The sequence below is a fragment of the Paramormyrops kingsleyae genome, chromosome 14, assembly GCF_048594095.1.
Source record: "Paramormyrops kingsleyae isolate MSU_618 chromosome 14, PKINGS_0.4, whole genome shotgun sequence".
In the NCBI taxonomy this organism is placed as follows: domain Eukaryota; kingdom Metazoa; phylum Chordata; class Actinopteri; order Osteoglossiformes; family Mormyridae; genus Paramormyrops; species Paramormyrops kingsleyae.
The window spans coordinates 2,145,613-2,161,999 of NC_132810.1; the positions used below are offsets into that span (position 1 = coordinate 2,145,613).

The following is a 16,387-nucleotide window of genomic DNA, read 5'->3' on the forward strand; positions in this document are numbered from 1 at the left end:
ACGTTAAGTGCTGCAGCCCAAGTCACACTCTGATAAGAGAGGAAACATCTGCTGTTTCTAACTTACTGCTTCAAAGGCTAAGTCCGCCCCAGTGTTCTGAGAAAGTGATTGGTTGAGCATTTTTTCTTATTTGTTTCTTATAACTGCTCTGTGGCACAAGTGGGTCTCAGGAAACACAATCCGGCAAAGGTGTAACAATTAATTTCACTGTAGGGGGTTTTTAAGTACTTAATTTAAATAATAGAATTATTTAGGTACTAGTGTGTTGGTTTCGTCTGCTAGGAACAGAAATCAAGCGGAGGAAGTGGGACAATAGTGAGACACAATGCTACATTGATGGTGGGTTGCGGGGGGGTCCGCATTTCTTTTGTTTAATGTCAGATGCATGGTGTGGAAGGGGGTGTGTGGCACATCTAAAACAGTGTGTGTGTGTGTGGGGGAATGTCATTTCTTCACTGTCACAACACTTTGGTATTGATTGGCTAAATAGATCTGAAAGTGAACATTAAAGGGGGATCGGAGCCTGGACTGGAGTTTACGTGGGCGGAGTGTGTGGGCGTGGGGTGACTTCCGCTAGTGGCCCCTCCATAACACCGCCACAGCCGACATAGACGGAGCAGATGCACACACATTCACTCACTCTGCTCGCTGCTCCCCGAGAGTGAAAGTGACCTGAGCGGAGTGGACACTGGCAGAGGGGAATACAGACAGTGTTTTGGGGTTGGCTGAGACCAGGAGGGTGGGGGGGGGGGGACAGAAGAGAACAGCGGGTGCTTCCAGTGAAACTCCAGGATGATTACAGCGGCTCTCCTTCAGGATGCTGAACCATCTTCAGGGTATGGAAGTACTCTCTCTCTCTCTCTCTCTCTCTCTCATTATTTTTTTATTTAATCCAAACTTTTTCCAAGCTCTGTGTATAGCTACCTAAAAGAAAATGGTTATAGCCTTTTAAATTACATTGGACCTTATACATAATAGAATAGAATAGAATAGATATTTAGTTGCAAATTTTAAATTGCATTATTTTAAAATTCACTGTTTTACCAAATTACAATATACTAAATGTTGCTGAATTTCTGATTATTTCTATTCTTTTTCTAATATTTCTTCAGTAGCACATTTACTGTAACTTTTGATTGTTACCCGTCTCACTGTTTTTTTCCTTGCTATTTTTGAGTGGCATTGTTTCTATGAAGTACTGTAGCAGTACTCTCTGTTCAGTATCTAACTTCTGCTGTCTTTCTACATTGTTCTTCCTAGTCGCCTTTCGCCCACCGTTTCCGGAAGCTTCCCTGTGCTGTCCCAAGACTCCACCATACCTGGCATTCCTGCAGTGCCCGTGTCTTTCTCACCTACCGTTACCAGGGCCTCTTCACCCCTGGTCCTGGGGGGTCAGAGCCCATCGAGCTGCGGTCTTGGCTCGCCACCAGCCCCCATGCCTTCAGATATCAGCATTTTAGACAAACTGATCAAGACATGCCCCGTATGGCTCCAACTGGGCATCTCAGAGAGCAGAGCCACTCACATCCTGCAGGGAGAGACTCCAGGGGTAAGTGGGTCTCATGCCCAAATCAGACAGATTACACCCACAGTCAAAAATCTTCAGTCCCATAATGAAACTTTTGGTGATCAGCATTTATATGCGATGTCTTCTGCTTTTGATCACAGATATTTTTAGTCAGAAGAGACGTGCATAAGAAGAGGATGATCCTGTCAGTACGTCTTTTCAACCAGAAGAGCAGGCCACAAGTTCAGGACATGCCAATCAAAGAGGAGAACTTATGTGAGTGTGGCAGCACTGGACGCACCTTCCGTCTTGGGCTCGGTCAGATTAAATGAGACGATGGTGTGGTGAAGGGTAGAGAAGCAGATGATGTGACAGACCACATTCTGTGCTGGACAGAAAATGGAGCTCCATACCTGTGAGCTGGGCTGCTGTCTTTTTAGCCTATTTATAGTATTTGTGGTGATGTCACAGGAAATTCTCATGTTTCGTTCCCCGCCTGTGTAATTATACATGCATTCATTCACTTGATTCACTGTAAGTGCCCTGTAGTAAAAAAGCTTAGTTGCTCCCTTTTCAAAGCAAGATTATGACGATTGCAATGTATTCATAAATTATGAACACATCCATGGGGTTAGTTGAGTCACTTCAGCTACATCCCTGAAGGACATATTCTTGTCTTTTCTCTCCCATTTGTCACCTGTGCAGTAATGTATCTGGAAGGCTCCGTCCTGGTCTTTGACGATATTTTCAAACTCATCGCCTTCTACTGTGTCAGCCGGTATGACGTTCCCTAACAGGCTCAGAAAGCATGCTTCATAACTGTTTACACCAATGTCACCTTGAACTGGTGTCTATTCAATAAGCATCAGCAACACTGCCCTCTAGTGTCTGTAAGCAGCTATTTCAGGCTTCTGCTCCGTGTCGCTGTGCAAGTGAGACAGCTCGTGGGGAAGGGGGTGGGGGGGTGGGCAGGGGGTTGGCAAGCTGTGTTTCTGGAAGGGCTGGCCAGAGACCATCTGATTCCATTAAGTACAGCCTCGTTTGACCAAACTAAGCACCTGTTCAAAGCCTAGATCTGGGTGACACTTTAAGTATAACCGTAAAGCCTGACTGACTGTCTCGCTGCCCAGACCTTGGCCCTATTATACCTTACTATGAGTATAATATGCTACTATGAGTATATTACGCTACTATGAGTATAATACCCTGCTATGGGTATAATATCCCACTTTGAGTATTTACCTTTTAATCCATTTTACTTCTCATGTTTCTGGTGAAGTACTGAATAAAACAAGCTATTTTGGGGGAGAAAGTATATGTCTTGATTTTTTCATAACATCTTATGGATTGATTCCTTGCCGCTATTGGTTGGCTTTTTGTGTCTCTCTGCATGCACTCCTGCAAAGCTCGCTTTATGCCGTGTCAGTTGTCCATTATGTTACAGATTGCATCACAAAATTCTCTTTTTCCTCCGCTTCAGAGATATTCTTCCATTCAAACTGAGATTGCCAAATGTCATCGTCCAGGCAACGAAATATGAACACATGGAGATTATATCAAGCCTTGGTTCAGGTAATGGCGTGGGGGCGTTTATGGCCATGATAACCACTTAGATATGTTTATGGTTGATTAGCATCTGTAAAGGCAGAATTATCTTACTTTACTCTGGTAAGCCAAAGCAAAGATATTGTGCTAATGCGTAAATATAGTTATATATGTTTATATATAGTGACTATTATACACTCACCTAAAGGATTATTAGGAACACCTGTTCAATTTCTCATTAATGCAATTATCTAATCAACCAATCACATGGCAGTTGCTTCAATGCATTTAGGGGTGTGGTCCTGGTCAAGACAATCTCCTGAACTCCAAACTGAATGTCAGAATGGGAAAGAAAGGTGATTTAAGCAATTTTGAGTGTGGCATGGTTGTTGGTGCCAGACGGGCTGGTCTGAGTATTTCACAATCTGCTCAGTTACTGGGATTTTCACGCACAACCATTTCTAGGGTTTACAAAGAATAGTGTGCAAAGGGAAAAACATCCAGTATGCGGCAGTCCTGTGGGCGAAAATGCCTTGTTGATGCTAGAGGTCAGAGGAGAATGGGCCGACTGATTCAAGCTGATAGAAGAGCAACTTTGACTGAAATAACCACTCGTTACAACCGAGGTATGCAACAAAGCATTTGTGAAGCCACAACACGCACAACCTTGAGGCGGATGGGCTACAACAGCAGAAGACCCCACCGGGTACCACTCATCTCCACTACAAATAGGAAAAAGAGGCTACAATTTGCACCAGCTCACCAAAATTGGAACATGGATCCATCATGCCTTGTTACCACTGTGCAGGCTGGTGGTGGTGGTGTAATGGTGTGGGGGATGTTTTCTTGGCACACTTTAGGCCCCTTAGTGCCAATTGGGCATCGTTTAAATGCCACGGCCTACCTGAGCATTGTTTCTGACCATGTCCATCCCTTTATGACCACCATGTACCCATCCTAGCTCTGATGGCTACTTCCAGCAGGATAATGCACCATGTCACAAAGCTCGAATCATTTCAAATTGGTTTCTAGAACATGACAATGAGTTCACTGTACTAAAATGGCCCCCACAGTCACCAGATCTCAACCCAATAGAGCATCTTTGGGATGTGGTGGAACGGGAGCTTCATGCCCTGGATGTGCATCCCACAAATCTCCATCAACTGCAAGATGCTATCCTATCAATATGGGCCAACATTTCTAAAGAATGCTTTCAGCACCTTGTTGAATCAATGCCACGTAGAATTAAGGCAGTTCTGAAGGCGAAAGGGGGTCAAACACCGTATTAGTATGGTGTTCCTAATAATCCTTTAGGTGAGTGTATATAGTTGTATGTGTTGCCTTTTGTAGATTCAAAACAAAAATGGAGGAATGAATATTCTCAACTGGGAGTAACAGAAGGATTAAGATAAGATAAGATAAGATAGATCTTTATTGTCACTATCACAGAAATAGTGAAAAAACAGTTTAGCAGCTCTCTGTTTAGCAGCATAGAAGTAATAAATAGCAGCATAATTTGGTAGCATAAAATGATTACAGACATAAATTATAATAACTTCCTCCTCCATCGATGTTGTTGGGTTAGGGCATTTTATGATATGTTAATGCAAGTCATAGGTTGTGTAAATCTGTTAACAGTTGGTGTTGTGCAACTTCATTATATTTGACAGGGGCAAGTTTCCTTACTTCATACTTTACACAACATCCTTTTCAATTTCAGTATACATTCTGTATTATTTAGGGCTATGCATTCTGTGTGTTGCCAAACAGTCCATTTTTTTTTTTTAATTACTTCAAATGTGAAATTAATTCTGCCGTTGAAAACGTAATAGAGGGAAGAATGTCAGAAGTATGGAGAAGCAGAAGAGCTTGACCACAGGTTTCTCTCCTCTCTGCAGATTTCTGGGGTTCTTCCTTAAACAGGCCCTGTGGCCACGCTGCAGGGGGAGGGCACAGCGGTGAGAGAGACGGACAAGACACACTAAGCTCATCCCCCAACCACGGCAGTTGCGCCTCATGCGAAGTCGAGCCGTCTGCCGGAAGAGACAGCCTGTGGTACGTGAACCCCGTCCGACTGGAGGAGTCCTACGGCGGGCTGCTCGCGGATGCCTCCATCGCTAGGAGCCAGAGCCTGACTTTGCCAGCTTTGCTGGACCAGAGCAGGCCCTGGAGGACGGCACCGCTTCCGCCGCACCCTTCCCCCAGCTCCTCCTCCCGGCTGGCTACAGCAAAAGAGGAAGAGAACCGCGGCGGCCATACAGTGAGGGCGCCGGGCAGCAGCTCAGAGACAGCCGCGGCGGAGGTGGCAGCGGTATTCTCTTTGCACTCAAGCAGACACCAAGGTTCTGAGCCGTCCAGCCTCTGGTTCTCTGAACTGCGCTCACAGAGTCCATCTGAACACGAGAAGGGTGGCGTGACTTCAGACAAAGGGCTCGACACGGCAACTATCCCCTCCTTGTTTTGCATCAGCAGCGTGAGCGACACTGAGGGGCCCTTTCTGGAGGACGCTTGGCCATTGGTACAGGAACCTGCAAGCCCAGCCATGACTGACAGCAGTAAAGGCCCTGCACTCAGCCAGGACACAAGGAAGAAGGAGCCCCCTGTCCCTCCACCAAGGAAGAATAGAAACTCACGAGTTCCATTCTGCTCCACAAAGTCCACTATGGTGGAAGACCTGCAAAGACCTCAGAGGGACCCAGAGCCAATACCCCAGAAGTCTCCTTCCCACACGGTGCAGCCATCTGCCTCTGTGATGCCCTCCAAAAGCACGGTTTGTACTCTCGAGGGTGGGTCTCCACGTCTGGACCACGACTCCCACTCTGCCAGCAGCACAGAGGAGGAAGCTGACATTGCCGTCAGCCTGGCGAAGACCTACAAGCAGAATCCCACGCTTATGATCAACAAGGCCAAGAAAAGGCTGTCGCGAGTCAACCTGTCGCAAATGCTCACGGGTTTCATATGTGCTGAGAAGAAACTCCAGCACCGGATTTTGAACCTTGCGCAAGACAAAGACTCATACTTGGGGAATCTTCTTCTGGACTACCGGGCATTCACACTGGAAGCCATGCAGAAGCGGACATCCAGTACGGAGATGCTGCAGGAGATCCGGCAGACGCTAACCCAGCTGAAGGGATACCTCATTCAGAGTACTGAGCTTCAGGCAATCCTAGAATCTTCAGTATACCCTGAGGAGAAGTTAGGTAATTCGACGTTCAGAAAATACACAGAGAGTGCTAGAATATTCTGTGCTATTTTTAAGCTGTAAAATGTTAAAAGCATTCAAAAAAAATTCTGTAACAAGTTTGTTTCAGGAAGCAATAAGCGCTAATAGCTGTGATGTGTTTGTTCTTCCCATCTCCCTGTTTTCTGACACGTAGCAACTTCCTAAGATGACCGATACACATAGAAATAATGAGAAACATCTTCTGAATGACACAGTTTGTTTTACACTGTTTTTGGACACACTGTCAGAAAATCTTTGTACCTTTTCTTGTCACTGGGGCTGTACCCTCAAGGGTCTGCAAATTGTACCCTAGCTGTAGGTAATTGTACCTTTCAAGGTACAGAATTGGACTCTGAGGAACATTTCTGTACCATTGATGGTACATTAATTCTGTGTGTACCTTTGGGATGTTCCTTAGAGTCTATTTATGTACCTTAAAATGTACAATTACATAACAGCAACAGTGACAAGCAAAACTACACATTTTTACCCTTTTTTCTGAGAGGGCAGACAGTTTATCTAATGCACCTAAAAAAACTAAATCCAGTTTTGTACAAGCTAAGGACTCTTTGGTTATGCTTTCATATAATAATTACCTGTATGACCTTTGACCCCAGCACCCCAATAATTTTTGTTTTCTCAAGTCAACCCTGTGTGGCAGTACAGGGTTAAGTGATATTTAGGCAACTGTGGATTTTACGAAAGCAGATTTTGTTTAACGTTCTTGCTCATGGTTCAAGCAATTCCTTCACTTTCTAGAACTTTGAATTTTAAATGCTTTGTTCTTAAGCCCATTTTCTTATCAGTATTTTAACTACTCGCCATACTTATTAGTTCTCCTCATGATAAATATTGTTCTCAATTGTAGGTAAGAGTAGCCAAGGAAGAACCAGTGGGGTCATTCACAGCTGACATTAGGATGACTGAAATCCTGGGGTCATTCACAGCTGACAGTATAATGACTGAAATCCTGGGGTCATTCACAGCTGACAGTATAATGACTGAAATCCTAGGGACATTCACAGCTGACAGTATAATGACTGAAATCCTGGGGTCATTCACAGCTGACAGTATAATGACTGAAATCCTGGGGTCATTCACAGCTGACAGTATAATGACTGAAATCCTAGGGACATTCACAGCTGACAGTATAATGACTGAAATCCTGGGGTCATTCACAGCTGACAGTATAATGACTGAAATCCTGGGGTCATTCACAGCTGACAGTATAATGACTGAAATCCTAGGGACATTCACAGCTGACAGTATAATGACTGAAATCCTGGGGTCATTCACAGCTGACAGTATAATGACTGAAATCCTGGGGCCATTCACAGCTGACATTAGGATGACTGAAATCCTATGGGCATTCACAGCTGACAATATAATATCTGAAATCCTATGGGCATTCACAGCTGACAGTATAATGACTGAAATCCTATGGGCATTCACAGCTGACAGTATAATGACTGAAATCCTATGGGCATTCACAGCTGACAGTATAATGACTGAAATCCTATGGGCATTCACAGCTGACATTAGGATGACTGAAATCCTGGGGCCATTCACAGCTGACATTAGGATGACTGAAATCCTATGGGCATTCACAGCTGACAGTATAATGACTGAAATCCTATGGGCATTCACAGCTGACATTAGGATGACTGAAATCCCAAGGTCATTCACAGCTGACAGTAGGATGACTGAAATCCCAAGGTCATTCACAGCTGACAGTAGGATGACTGAAATCCCAAGGTCATTCACAGCTGACAGTAGGATGACTGAAATCCCAAGGTCATTCACAGCTGACAGTAGGATGACTAAAATCCAAATGTAGGCCCAGTTGGCTAACAGGTGCCCTGTCCGGTCCCTTCAGAGTCCATCATAGAGACAACGCTGTTCAAGTGCGTTCTGAAGCCTCTGCGGGATGCGATCTATGCAAGGCTGTGGGATCTTCACACGAGGGATAACTCACTGATGAAGCTGCGTGACAACCAGCAGGTGGTGCTCAATAGCACCACCACCGACCTGGGAGTTACCACCAGCGTGCCGGAGTCAGCCGACATAGAGAAGATTAAATTCAAGCTGGACATGCTACACAAAGAGTACTCCCCCGAAAAGAAAATCTCCATCCTGTTAAAGACCTGCAAGGTTATTTACGAGTCCATGTCGGTCAGCTGTCCTGGTGAGTACATCTAGCCAGTGCTGTAAGAAAATCCAGTTGGTGCCACGGTGCCTTACTGGGTACCCTGAGTGGGCAGCTACACTACCAGTCAAAAGTTTTTGCACACCCTGAGATTTTCTACATTTTCATGTTACTCATTTAACATTTTCTAAAAATACACTCAATATTCTTTGCAAGCAAAAAAATTTACAGTGTGTTCGCCATTTGAGTGCCTTTATTAGCAAGAAAATGTTTGATTCATCAAAGTAACCTTTAGCAATTATAGCAGCAGAGAAAATTCGAGGCATTCTTTTCTACAAGGGACATTACATACTGCTCTGTTTCATGGGATGAGACAGTTAACTAGTGCATTTAAAGTTATAGGACAGCCTAGAATTTGTCTATGCTAGTTAATAACTCAACCAGTTAATAGGATGTCAGACGTTACATACTCTTTCCATGTTATAAAGGAAAACATTTTATTTATATGATTTAATTTGTATATTTTTATTTATAGTCATTCATTCAGCTTCCTAGTGCTTAACAAGAATAAAAAATCTGCAGTTTTTTAAAGAAATGGAAAAGTGGTAAAAACCCATGGTGTGAAAGAACATTTGCAGCTGCAGTAAATAGTGTGCAGCTGCAGTAGATTGTGTGTGTGCAGCTGCAGTAGATTGTGTATGTGCAGCTGCAGTAGATAGTGTGCAGCTACAGTATATAGTGTGTCTGCAGTAGATAGTGTGTGTGCAGCTGCAGTATATAGTGTGTGTGCAGCTGCAGTATATAGTGTGTGTGCAGTAGATAGTGTGTGTGCAGCTGCAGTATATAGTGTGTGTGCAGCTGCAGTAGATAGTTTGCAGCTACAGTATATAGTGTGTGTGCAGTAGATAGTGTGTGTGCAGCTGCAGTAGATAGTGTGTGTGCAGCTGCAGTAGATAGTGTGTGTGCAGTAGATAGTGTGTGTGCAGCTGCAGTAGATAGTGTGTGTGCAGTAGATAGTGTGTGTGCAGTAGATAGTGTGTGTGCAGTAGATAGTGTGTGTGCAGCTGCAGTAGATAGTGTGTGCAGTAGATAGTGTGTGTGCAGCTGCAGTATATAGTGTGTGTGCAGCTGCAGTAGATAGTGTGTGTGCAGCTGCAGTATATAGTGTGTGTGCAGCTGCAGTAGATAGTGTGTGTGCAGCTGCAGTATATAGTGTGTGTGCAGTATATAGTGTGTGTGCAGTAGATAGTGTGTGTGCAGTAGATAGTGTGTGTGCAGCTGCAGTAGATAGTGTGTGCAGTAGATAGTGTGTGTGCAGCTGCAGTACAGTATATAGTGTGTGTGCAGCTGCAGTAGATAGTGTGTGTGCAGCTGCAGTATATAGTGTGTGTGCAGTATATAGTGTGTGTGCAGTATATAGTGTGTGTGCAGCTGCAGTAGATAGTGTGTGTGCAGCTGCAGTATATAGTGTGTGTGCAGTATATAGTGTGTGTGCAGCTGCAGTAGATAGTGTGTGTGCAGCTGCAGTATATAGTGTGTGTGCAGTATATAGTGTGTGTGCAGCTGCAGTAGATAGTGTGTGTGCAGCTGCAGTATATAGTGTGTGTGCAGCTGCAGTAGATAGTGTGTGTGCAGTAGATAGTGTGTGTGCAGCTGCAGTAGATCTTCCTCATTTTCTCTGGCACTCACTCCACTTTTCTAAACTAAATCAGTGGTTCAAAACTGTTTGTGCGAATGTGGATGTGTGCAGTGTGCAGTGTGCAGTGTGCAAAGCTTTACATCTTAACCCTAGCAGAATGGCCTTGGTGTCAGCACCAAGATCCAATTAATGGACAGATTCAACAAATTTTGTGCAAAACGTGTCCAAACAGGCAACTGCTGGTTGGACAGATCACCATGTTAAAAAAAAACCCAACATGCTCAAAATAAGGCAGCACACAGCTAAACCACACTTACATATGTACATATTCAAATTTATACAGGTGGCTTATTTTAGACAGCTGAGCAGACACATGGGAGGTAATGAGTCAAAGAGCGATAGTAATATGCTAAGAACAGTGATTAAGGCCATAGCTTAATGTGCACTGCAACATCTTAGCCAGTTTTTTGCGCCAAACATTTGGGCATAGACTTGCTAATTCCAAATAGTTAAAGTCATTTGTTAAATGGCTTGTTCATAAACCTCTGTCATGCCCTATTAGTCTAACAACGAAATTTGTTTTAGCTTGTGTTTTAGTTTGTGGATTTGGTCCCTACCTCTTTGTGCAGCTTCTCTTTTCGTCTGACTACACGTAGTTTAGGTAGATCGGTGTCGATTTATACTGCCTATGCGTCGGCCCCAGCATCCCATCCAAGGTGTCTGCTGGCACACAGCTTCATTAGTGCCCTGCCGTGGTAAAGTGCTTATGGAAATGCGGAGTCATTTGGGAAACTGGTGCTTTCCACTTCAGCAGTGATCAGAAATAAAACTCTAAAACTATGATGTATTTATTTTAGATAGGATATCTATATGGAATATTTCATTGATTGCTGGAAGCTTTGATGTAAGATGCAAGCAGGAACCATATGAACATCTTGCATGTATAATGATTTAGTGAAGAGAGCAAGGTGCTGGTATATCGACACTGTCTGATGAAAACCACCTGCCCACTCTTGATGTGACTCTTGATGTGGATGTGACTTTTTACTATAAATGGAATACACACATTCTGCTCTGTCTACTGATAGTGTTTGACATCCAGTTGACCAATGAAAATACATTTTATGAGGTCATCTATTTACCGAGTTTGTATATGTTTGTACTACTTTACACTTGTATTCATGCTGGTCATTTGTATGAATTATATTATATCACTAATTTTAACAATTTAAGATAGATAGCTAGCTAACTAAAAGCATCACTTGTGTATATAAAGCAAGATTAGTCTGTATTCTATATAAATCCATTCAAAGCATTAAGCTGTATAAAGACAGGTTTCTATTTGTGGTGTTAAGGATGTCTCATTGCATTGTTTTTAGTTTATTTTGTAAAGAATGCACATTTTTTTAGCGCTCTTGAACTAATGAAGATACATGTCTTTCATCAGACAGTGATGATATTTTGTGTCTCATTAAGTGAACCATTAAATCTCTGTCCAGTCATGTGTGCACATTTACAGCATTTAGCAGATGCTCTTATCCATTTTTCTAAAATCAGGGACAGTCTCCCTGGAGCAAGTTAGGGTTAGGGGTCTTGCTCTGGGACCCAGTGATGGTAGTGCCAGAGGTGGGACTCAAACCCACAACCTCTTGGTGCAGAGACAAGCATTTTAACCACTAGACCACCAACACCCCAGCACGTTAATCCGTCAGACATATGCGACTAAAGAAACAGAAGTTAGTTGTGCAGTTGTGGTTTTGAAATATTTTTCACTGTGTTTTTCTGTATGTTTTGCTCTAAATAGGTTTTGGTATGACCACTATGATTTTTTTGGAGTGTTTTTTGTCAGTGTGTGTGTTAGTTTATATGCGTAATTTTTAACCAGTGGTGTTTTTGCTATTCTGACTCATGGTGGGGGAAGTGCTTATTATATGTGCGTAGGTGCATCTGTCGTCATTTGTTTGCTTGAAATCCATATTATTTTTGTGGTTGTGGGATTCTTGTGACGTGATTCTTTTTTTTTTTTTTTACATGCATGTGCAAGCATGTCTGTGTGTGTGTGTGTGTGTGTGTCTGTGTGTGCGAGCGGGTTTACCTATCCTTATGGGGACATAATGTCCCCATAACGTGATAAATGTCAATTTTTTTTCCCTTATGGGGACCGGTTTCCTGGTCCCCATAAGGGAAAACTCTATTTTATAAAAGTCGGTGACTGCTATGAAAAAACTAAAAATGCAAAAACTCTTGTATTTTGTTAGGTTACTTATGGTTATGGTTAGGGCAGGGTAGGGGTTAAGGTTGTCATAGTTAGCGTTAGCATTTTTCCCATTGAAATGAATGAGCGGTCCCCATAAGAATATGTTTACCCTACATGTGCGTGTGTGTGTGTGTGTGTGTGTGTGTGTGTGCCTGCACATGGATGTGTTTCTATCTGCAGCCTTGACTCTGTGCCTTCCTGCAGGACGGACCCTGGGGGCTGATGACTTCCTCCCGGTCTTGATGTATGTAGTGGCCCATAGCAACATTGCCCCACTAATGCTGGACGTGGAATACATGATGGAACTCATGGACCCCGCCATGCAGCTCGGAGAAGGCAAGGCGGTTCGCTGCGAGCCATGCGGCATGCGGCATGCCTCACCGATTGCGCTATTCATCACAGGAGACCACACCCGCAGTCCTGTCCCCAGGCAGAAATATGCATCAGAGTAGCAGGGTGTTTGGGTGCATTCAAGCAATTCTACACAGCTACAGCTACAATCATAACCTGCTATACTTATATATCCTCTAGGCTCCTACTACTTGACAACAACCTACGGGGCACTTGAACATATAAAGAACTATGACGTCATGCAAATGACTCGGCAGCTTAGTCTGGAAGTACAGGACTCCATCCATCGCTGGGAAAGACATCGCACCCTTAGCAAGAAGCGTCTGTCTGGCTCTCCTGTAGAGGTACGTAGGCCTGAGCAACAAAAGATGGTGTCTCAAGACTCAAACATACTGTAGGGCTGTGGGAAATATTACCCTCACTACTGTTTTTCCCTACAGGACTTCGTGAAGGTATCCTTGCTGGAGGCTGGTGCCAACATCAAGACTCTAGGCGTCCGAGCCAGCACTACCCTACAGGACCTCTGCAGACAGTGTGCAGAGACATTTGAGGTTGTCGAGCCCGACACCTACAGGTTATATATTTCGGTGGATGGAAAGTACCAAAGCCTAACCCCAAAGGAGCTTCCGTTGTCAGTCAAGTCCAGTTTGCACCACAGTGAGCACCGTGCAAAGTATCATTTTGTATACCGGCCAGGAGTCTGTGAATCTGAAGCAGACGATGTGCCGTTTTTCTTATTGCCGAGCGACATTTGAATTGTGAGTGTAGGCTGACTGCAAAGATTCTACCTCTGTCTTCAGGGCAGACTGACGAAAACGACGGAGGAAACATTTATGTAACATTTATGCTAAGTGAATAAATGTGGAATTCACACTATTTTCTAACACATGAGTGTAATTCTGGTTAAAGTCCTGTATCAGGGCTGGACTGGCTAGGGTTACCATAGCCATACCATACCATTGATGAGACAAAAAAGAGGCGCGTCCAGGGATCAGAATATTAATAAGATTTCGCGTTCACCGGCCAATCAGGCAGTGCTTCTCTTATGCATATTAATGAGTTTTCCTAACCAACCCATAAAATGAAAATTCGTACAGTTTACACTTCACAGGTATCTACACACAATTGACACAATATACATGTATACAAGTGTTTTTCAACAACACTTACAAAACGCTAAGCTTAAGTTTGTTAAACTTCAAGCACGTGATGCGATTCACTGTTCACAGGGAAATGAAAATGAAGTGTCAGAGTGCCAGTGGTTCCCGAAGCTGATGTCACTCATGAGCAGTGTGACACGTAGGCATGTGCACAGCATTTAATTACCTACATAAGCATGTGCGCGAGCGCTGTGCGATGACACCGAGCGGCTCCCATACACTGAGAATCGGTGCCTCTTCCTTCGGTTGGTTCTCCACTGTAACTTGCAGCACTGGGTCATACGGGTGGCAGCGCTAAACCCGGACAAACCACTAATTTTTGAAAAACCACCCAGATGCCTGGACAGGGGCCCAAAATGAGGATGTGTCTGGGCAAACCCAGATGTGTGGTAAACCCAGGACTGGCCATCTGACATATTGGGTGTTTTCCTCGGGCCTGATGAGTTTGTGGACCTGAAAGTCCAGGGTCGATTTCTAATCCCGGTTTGGCTCTGACCTGTTTATGCGAAGTGCAGGCACAAATTAGTGGGGCTGGTATGAAATGGCAGCACCCCGAAAGCGTGGCACTGGTGCTCGTCGTAGCCCATGTGGCAGCCTGAGCAAAATTCACCCCCCAACTACAAAAAAAAGAAAAACACTTCACTGCCCAATTTCACTTCGCCAAGTGTGGATGTCGACAGTGAAGGCTGCCGGGGGGGAGGGGGGTCAACAGTCTGCTAAGCCGGGGCCTGCTCAAGAGATGCCATCCATCTTGCCTTTACCAAGATCCACCCATGTGTGGCGCTACTGAGATACCCTAACAAAGGGACGCCTCCCATTTATTCAGGAATATCTCATGTTTAAAAGGCCCCATCCTTCCATTTTCTTTCTTTCAATCGTCTTGTTTCTCAGTTGCCATTGCTTGCCTGCCTGTTCATATGCCTTTTCACTGCCTGAAAAGTCTGTAATCTAAATATTGTTCTAATTCCTAAATTAGTGTAAAACATAACACATCAAACACATGCCTTTCAAGGTATAACTTAAACCTTGACATACAAATCAGTGGTCAAAACTATAATCTATGAGCAAAATATGAGAGTGTTGTGTTTTAGGGATGTATGTATTATGTATATATTTGCAACTGGCTGGCAGATGTAACACCACAAGGAGTGACTTACTCTGCATATAATTACAGCTTTTATGTGCTAAACTGGGACACCATATAGACCTTGAGGAAAATACCCAGGTATCAATGGCCTATATGCATTGAAAAAATAATCATGTTCATAATAGATTTCATACAAATATTTTGCACAAATATTTCATGAAAAATATTTTTGTATGTATAATACATCTGCATAGCTTGAAAATATGTTTAAAATCTGTAGCATATAAATTTGCACCCCATGAGTTGGTATGTAGGGATGTGGAATACATCCACATTAATGAATACTTTGTGTCAAGTTGCGATGGCCTGCTATTAAATTAATTAATTCTCTGAGATTCCCGAATGAGTTTGTTTCCCTACAGAACATACTGAACATAAACAAACCACAAGCCGTTGCAGTTTTGGTTGCCTGGCTTCCAACCGTCACCCCATGTGCATCTTTGTGTTATATGTCCTAATGAGAGACCCCTGGCTACGTTCCAGCAACCTGGATTCTAAGCCAAGGCATGCATCCTCTACTATACAGTTGAGTAGCAGCGCCCCCTAGTGCATCGGTGGACATTTATTTTTAATCATTTATTTTGCTGTAATATTTAGTAGAAATTCACCTATGCAAAATCATAATACAACACCACCAGATGCAAAATCACAAGGTAAATGTCACCTTCGATATGTACTTCTGGTATCTTCCAAATATTGAAATAAAACAGATCGCTTCTGAATACAGATGGTTTCGTTCCTGAGAGAGGTGGAGTTTTGATAAAATAAAAAAGAGCCTGTATTTCTTTGTGTGCGAACCACACATAGTTACACGTGTTTGATTTTAGAACAAAGGAAGATGGGGGTGTCTTGGATGCCATGCTGCATGCTCATTTGCACACAGAGGATGAGATTCTGCGTTTTGTTTTATTCTGTCACCTGAAACGGTACATCATGCAGGGGAGGGTGGTGGCAGGAAAGGACAAGGGATCCGAGGAGGACAGGATGTGAGGGAAGATGGAAGAACAAGGGAGGCACAGGAAGACGGAAGCAGCGGAAAAATGCCGGCAGTCAGGGGTCTTGCTAGGACCCTCCCAGCTAACTTGGAACGTTCCCAGAACTTTAGCCGTCGTTATGTGAAAGTCTTCTCAAAGTTCCCAGAGAACATTCTTATTGTAACGGTAATGAAACGGTAATTCCATTTTACATTTTATCAAAAGTTCTGTCAGTGTCAGTGAGATAACATTATTACCCGAACATCCTTTTACGCACATAATTTTCAAAATTATTGTTTTGTAATAAAATATTATTTTATGAAAGTGCTACCTGTGTATACTGCAAAGACGCTATCCAGCCTCGAACCTGTGATCTTTGATGTGTTACTTGCTGCTCTACCAAGACCTTCATTTGTTTTAATATTATTAGCTTTGGTT

At 43.5% G+C, this 16,387-nt stretch overlaps 1 protein-coding gene across 1 annotated transcript; it reads left to right on the forward strand.

The window, feature by feature from the left end:
• Nucleotides 1-744: 744 nt before the first annotated feature.
• rin3 (Ras and Rab interactor 3) lies at nt 745-15,308 on the forward strand. Its single transcript, XM_072699043.1, has 10 exons — nt 745-836; nt 1,261-1,549; nt 1,669-1,783; nt 2,213-2,285; nt 2,988-3,079; nt 4,951-6,252; nt 8,152-8,460; nt 12,522-12,653; nt 12,849-13,012; nt 13,109-15,308. The coding sequence occupies exons 1-10, from the start codon at nt 793-795 to the stop codon at nt 13,421-13,423; spliced, it is 2,835 nt and encodes a 944-aa protein (XP_072555144.1). The 5' UTR covers nt 745-792; the 3' UTR covers nt 13,424-15,308.
• Nucleotides 15,309-16,387: the final 1,079 nt, after the last annotated feature.

Bases quoted from the DNA above. Each gene is read 5' to 3' on its own strand.
- rin3 (XM_072699043.1), top strand. From the start codon at position 793: ATGATTACAGCGGCTCTCCTTCAGGATGCTGAACCATCTTCAGG. The intron at 1,784-2,212 runs GTGAGTGTGGCA...TCACCTGTGCAG, and splicing joins AATCAAAGAGGAGAACTTAT to TAATGTATCTGGAAGGCTCC. The intron at 12,654-12,848 runs GCAAGGCGGTTC...TATATCCTCTAG, and splicing joins CGCCATGCAGCTCGGAGAAG to GCTCCTACTACTTGACAACA.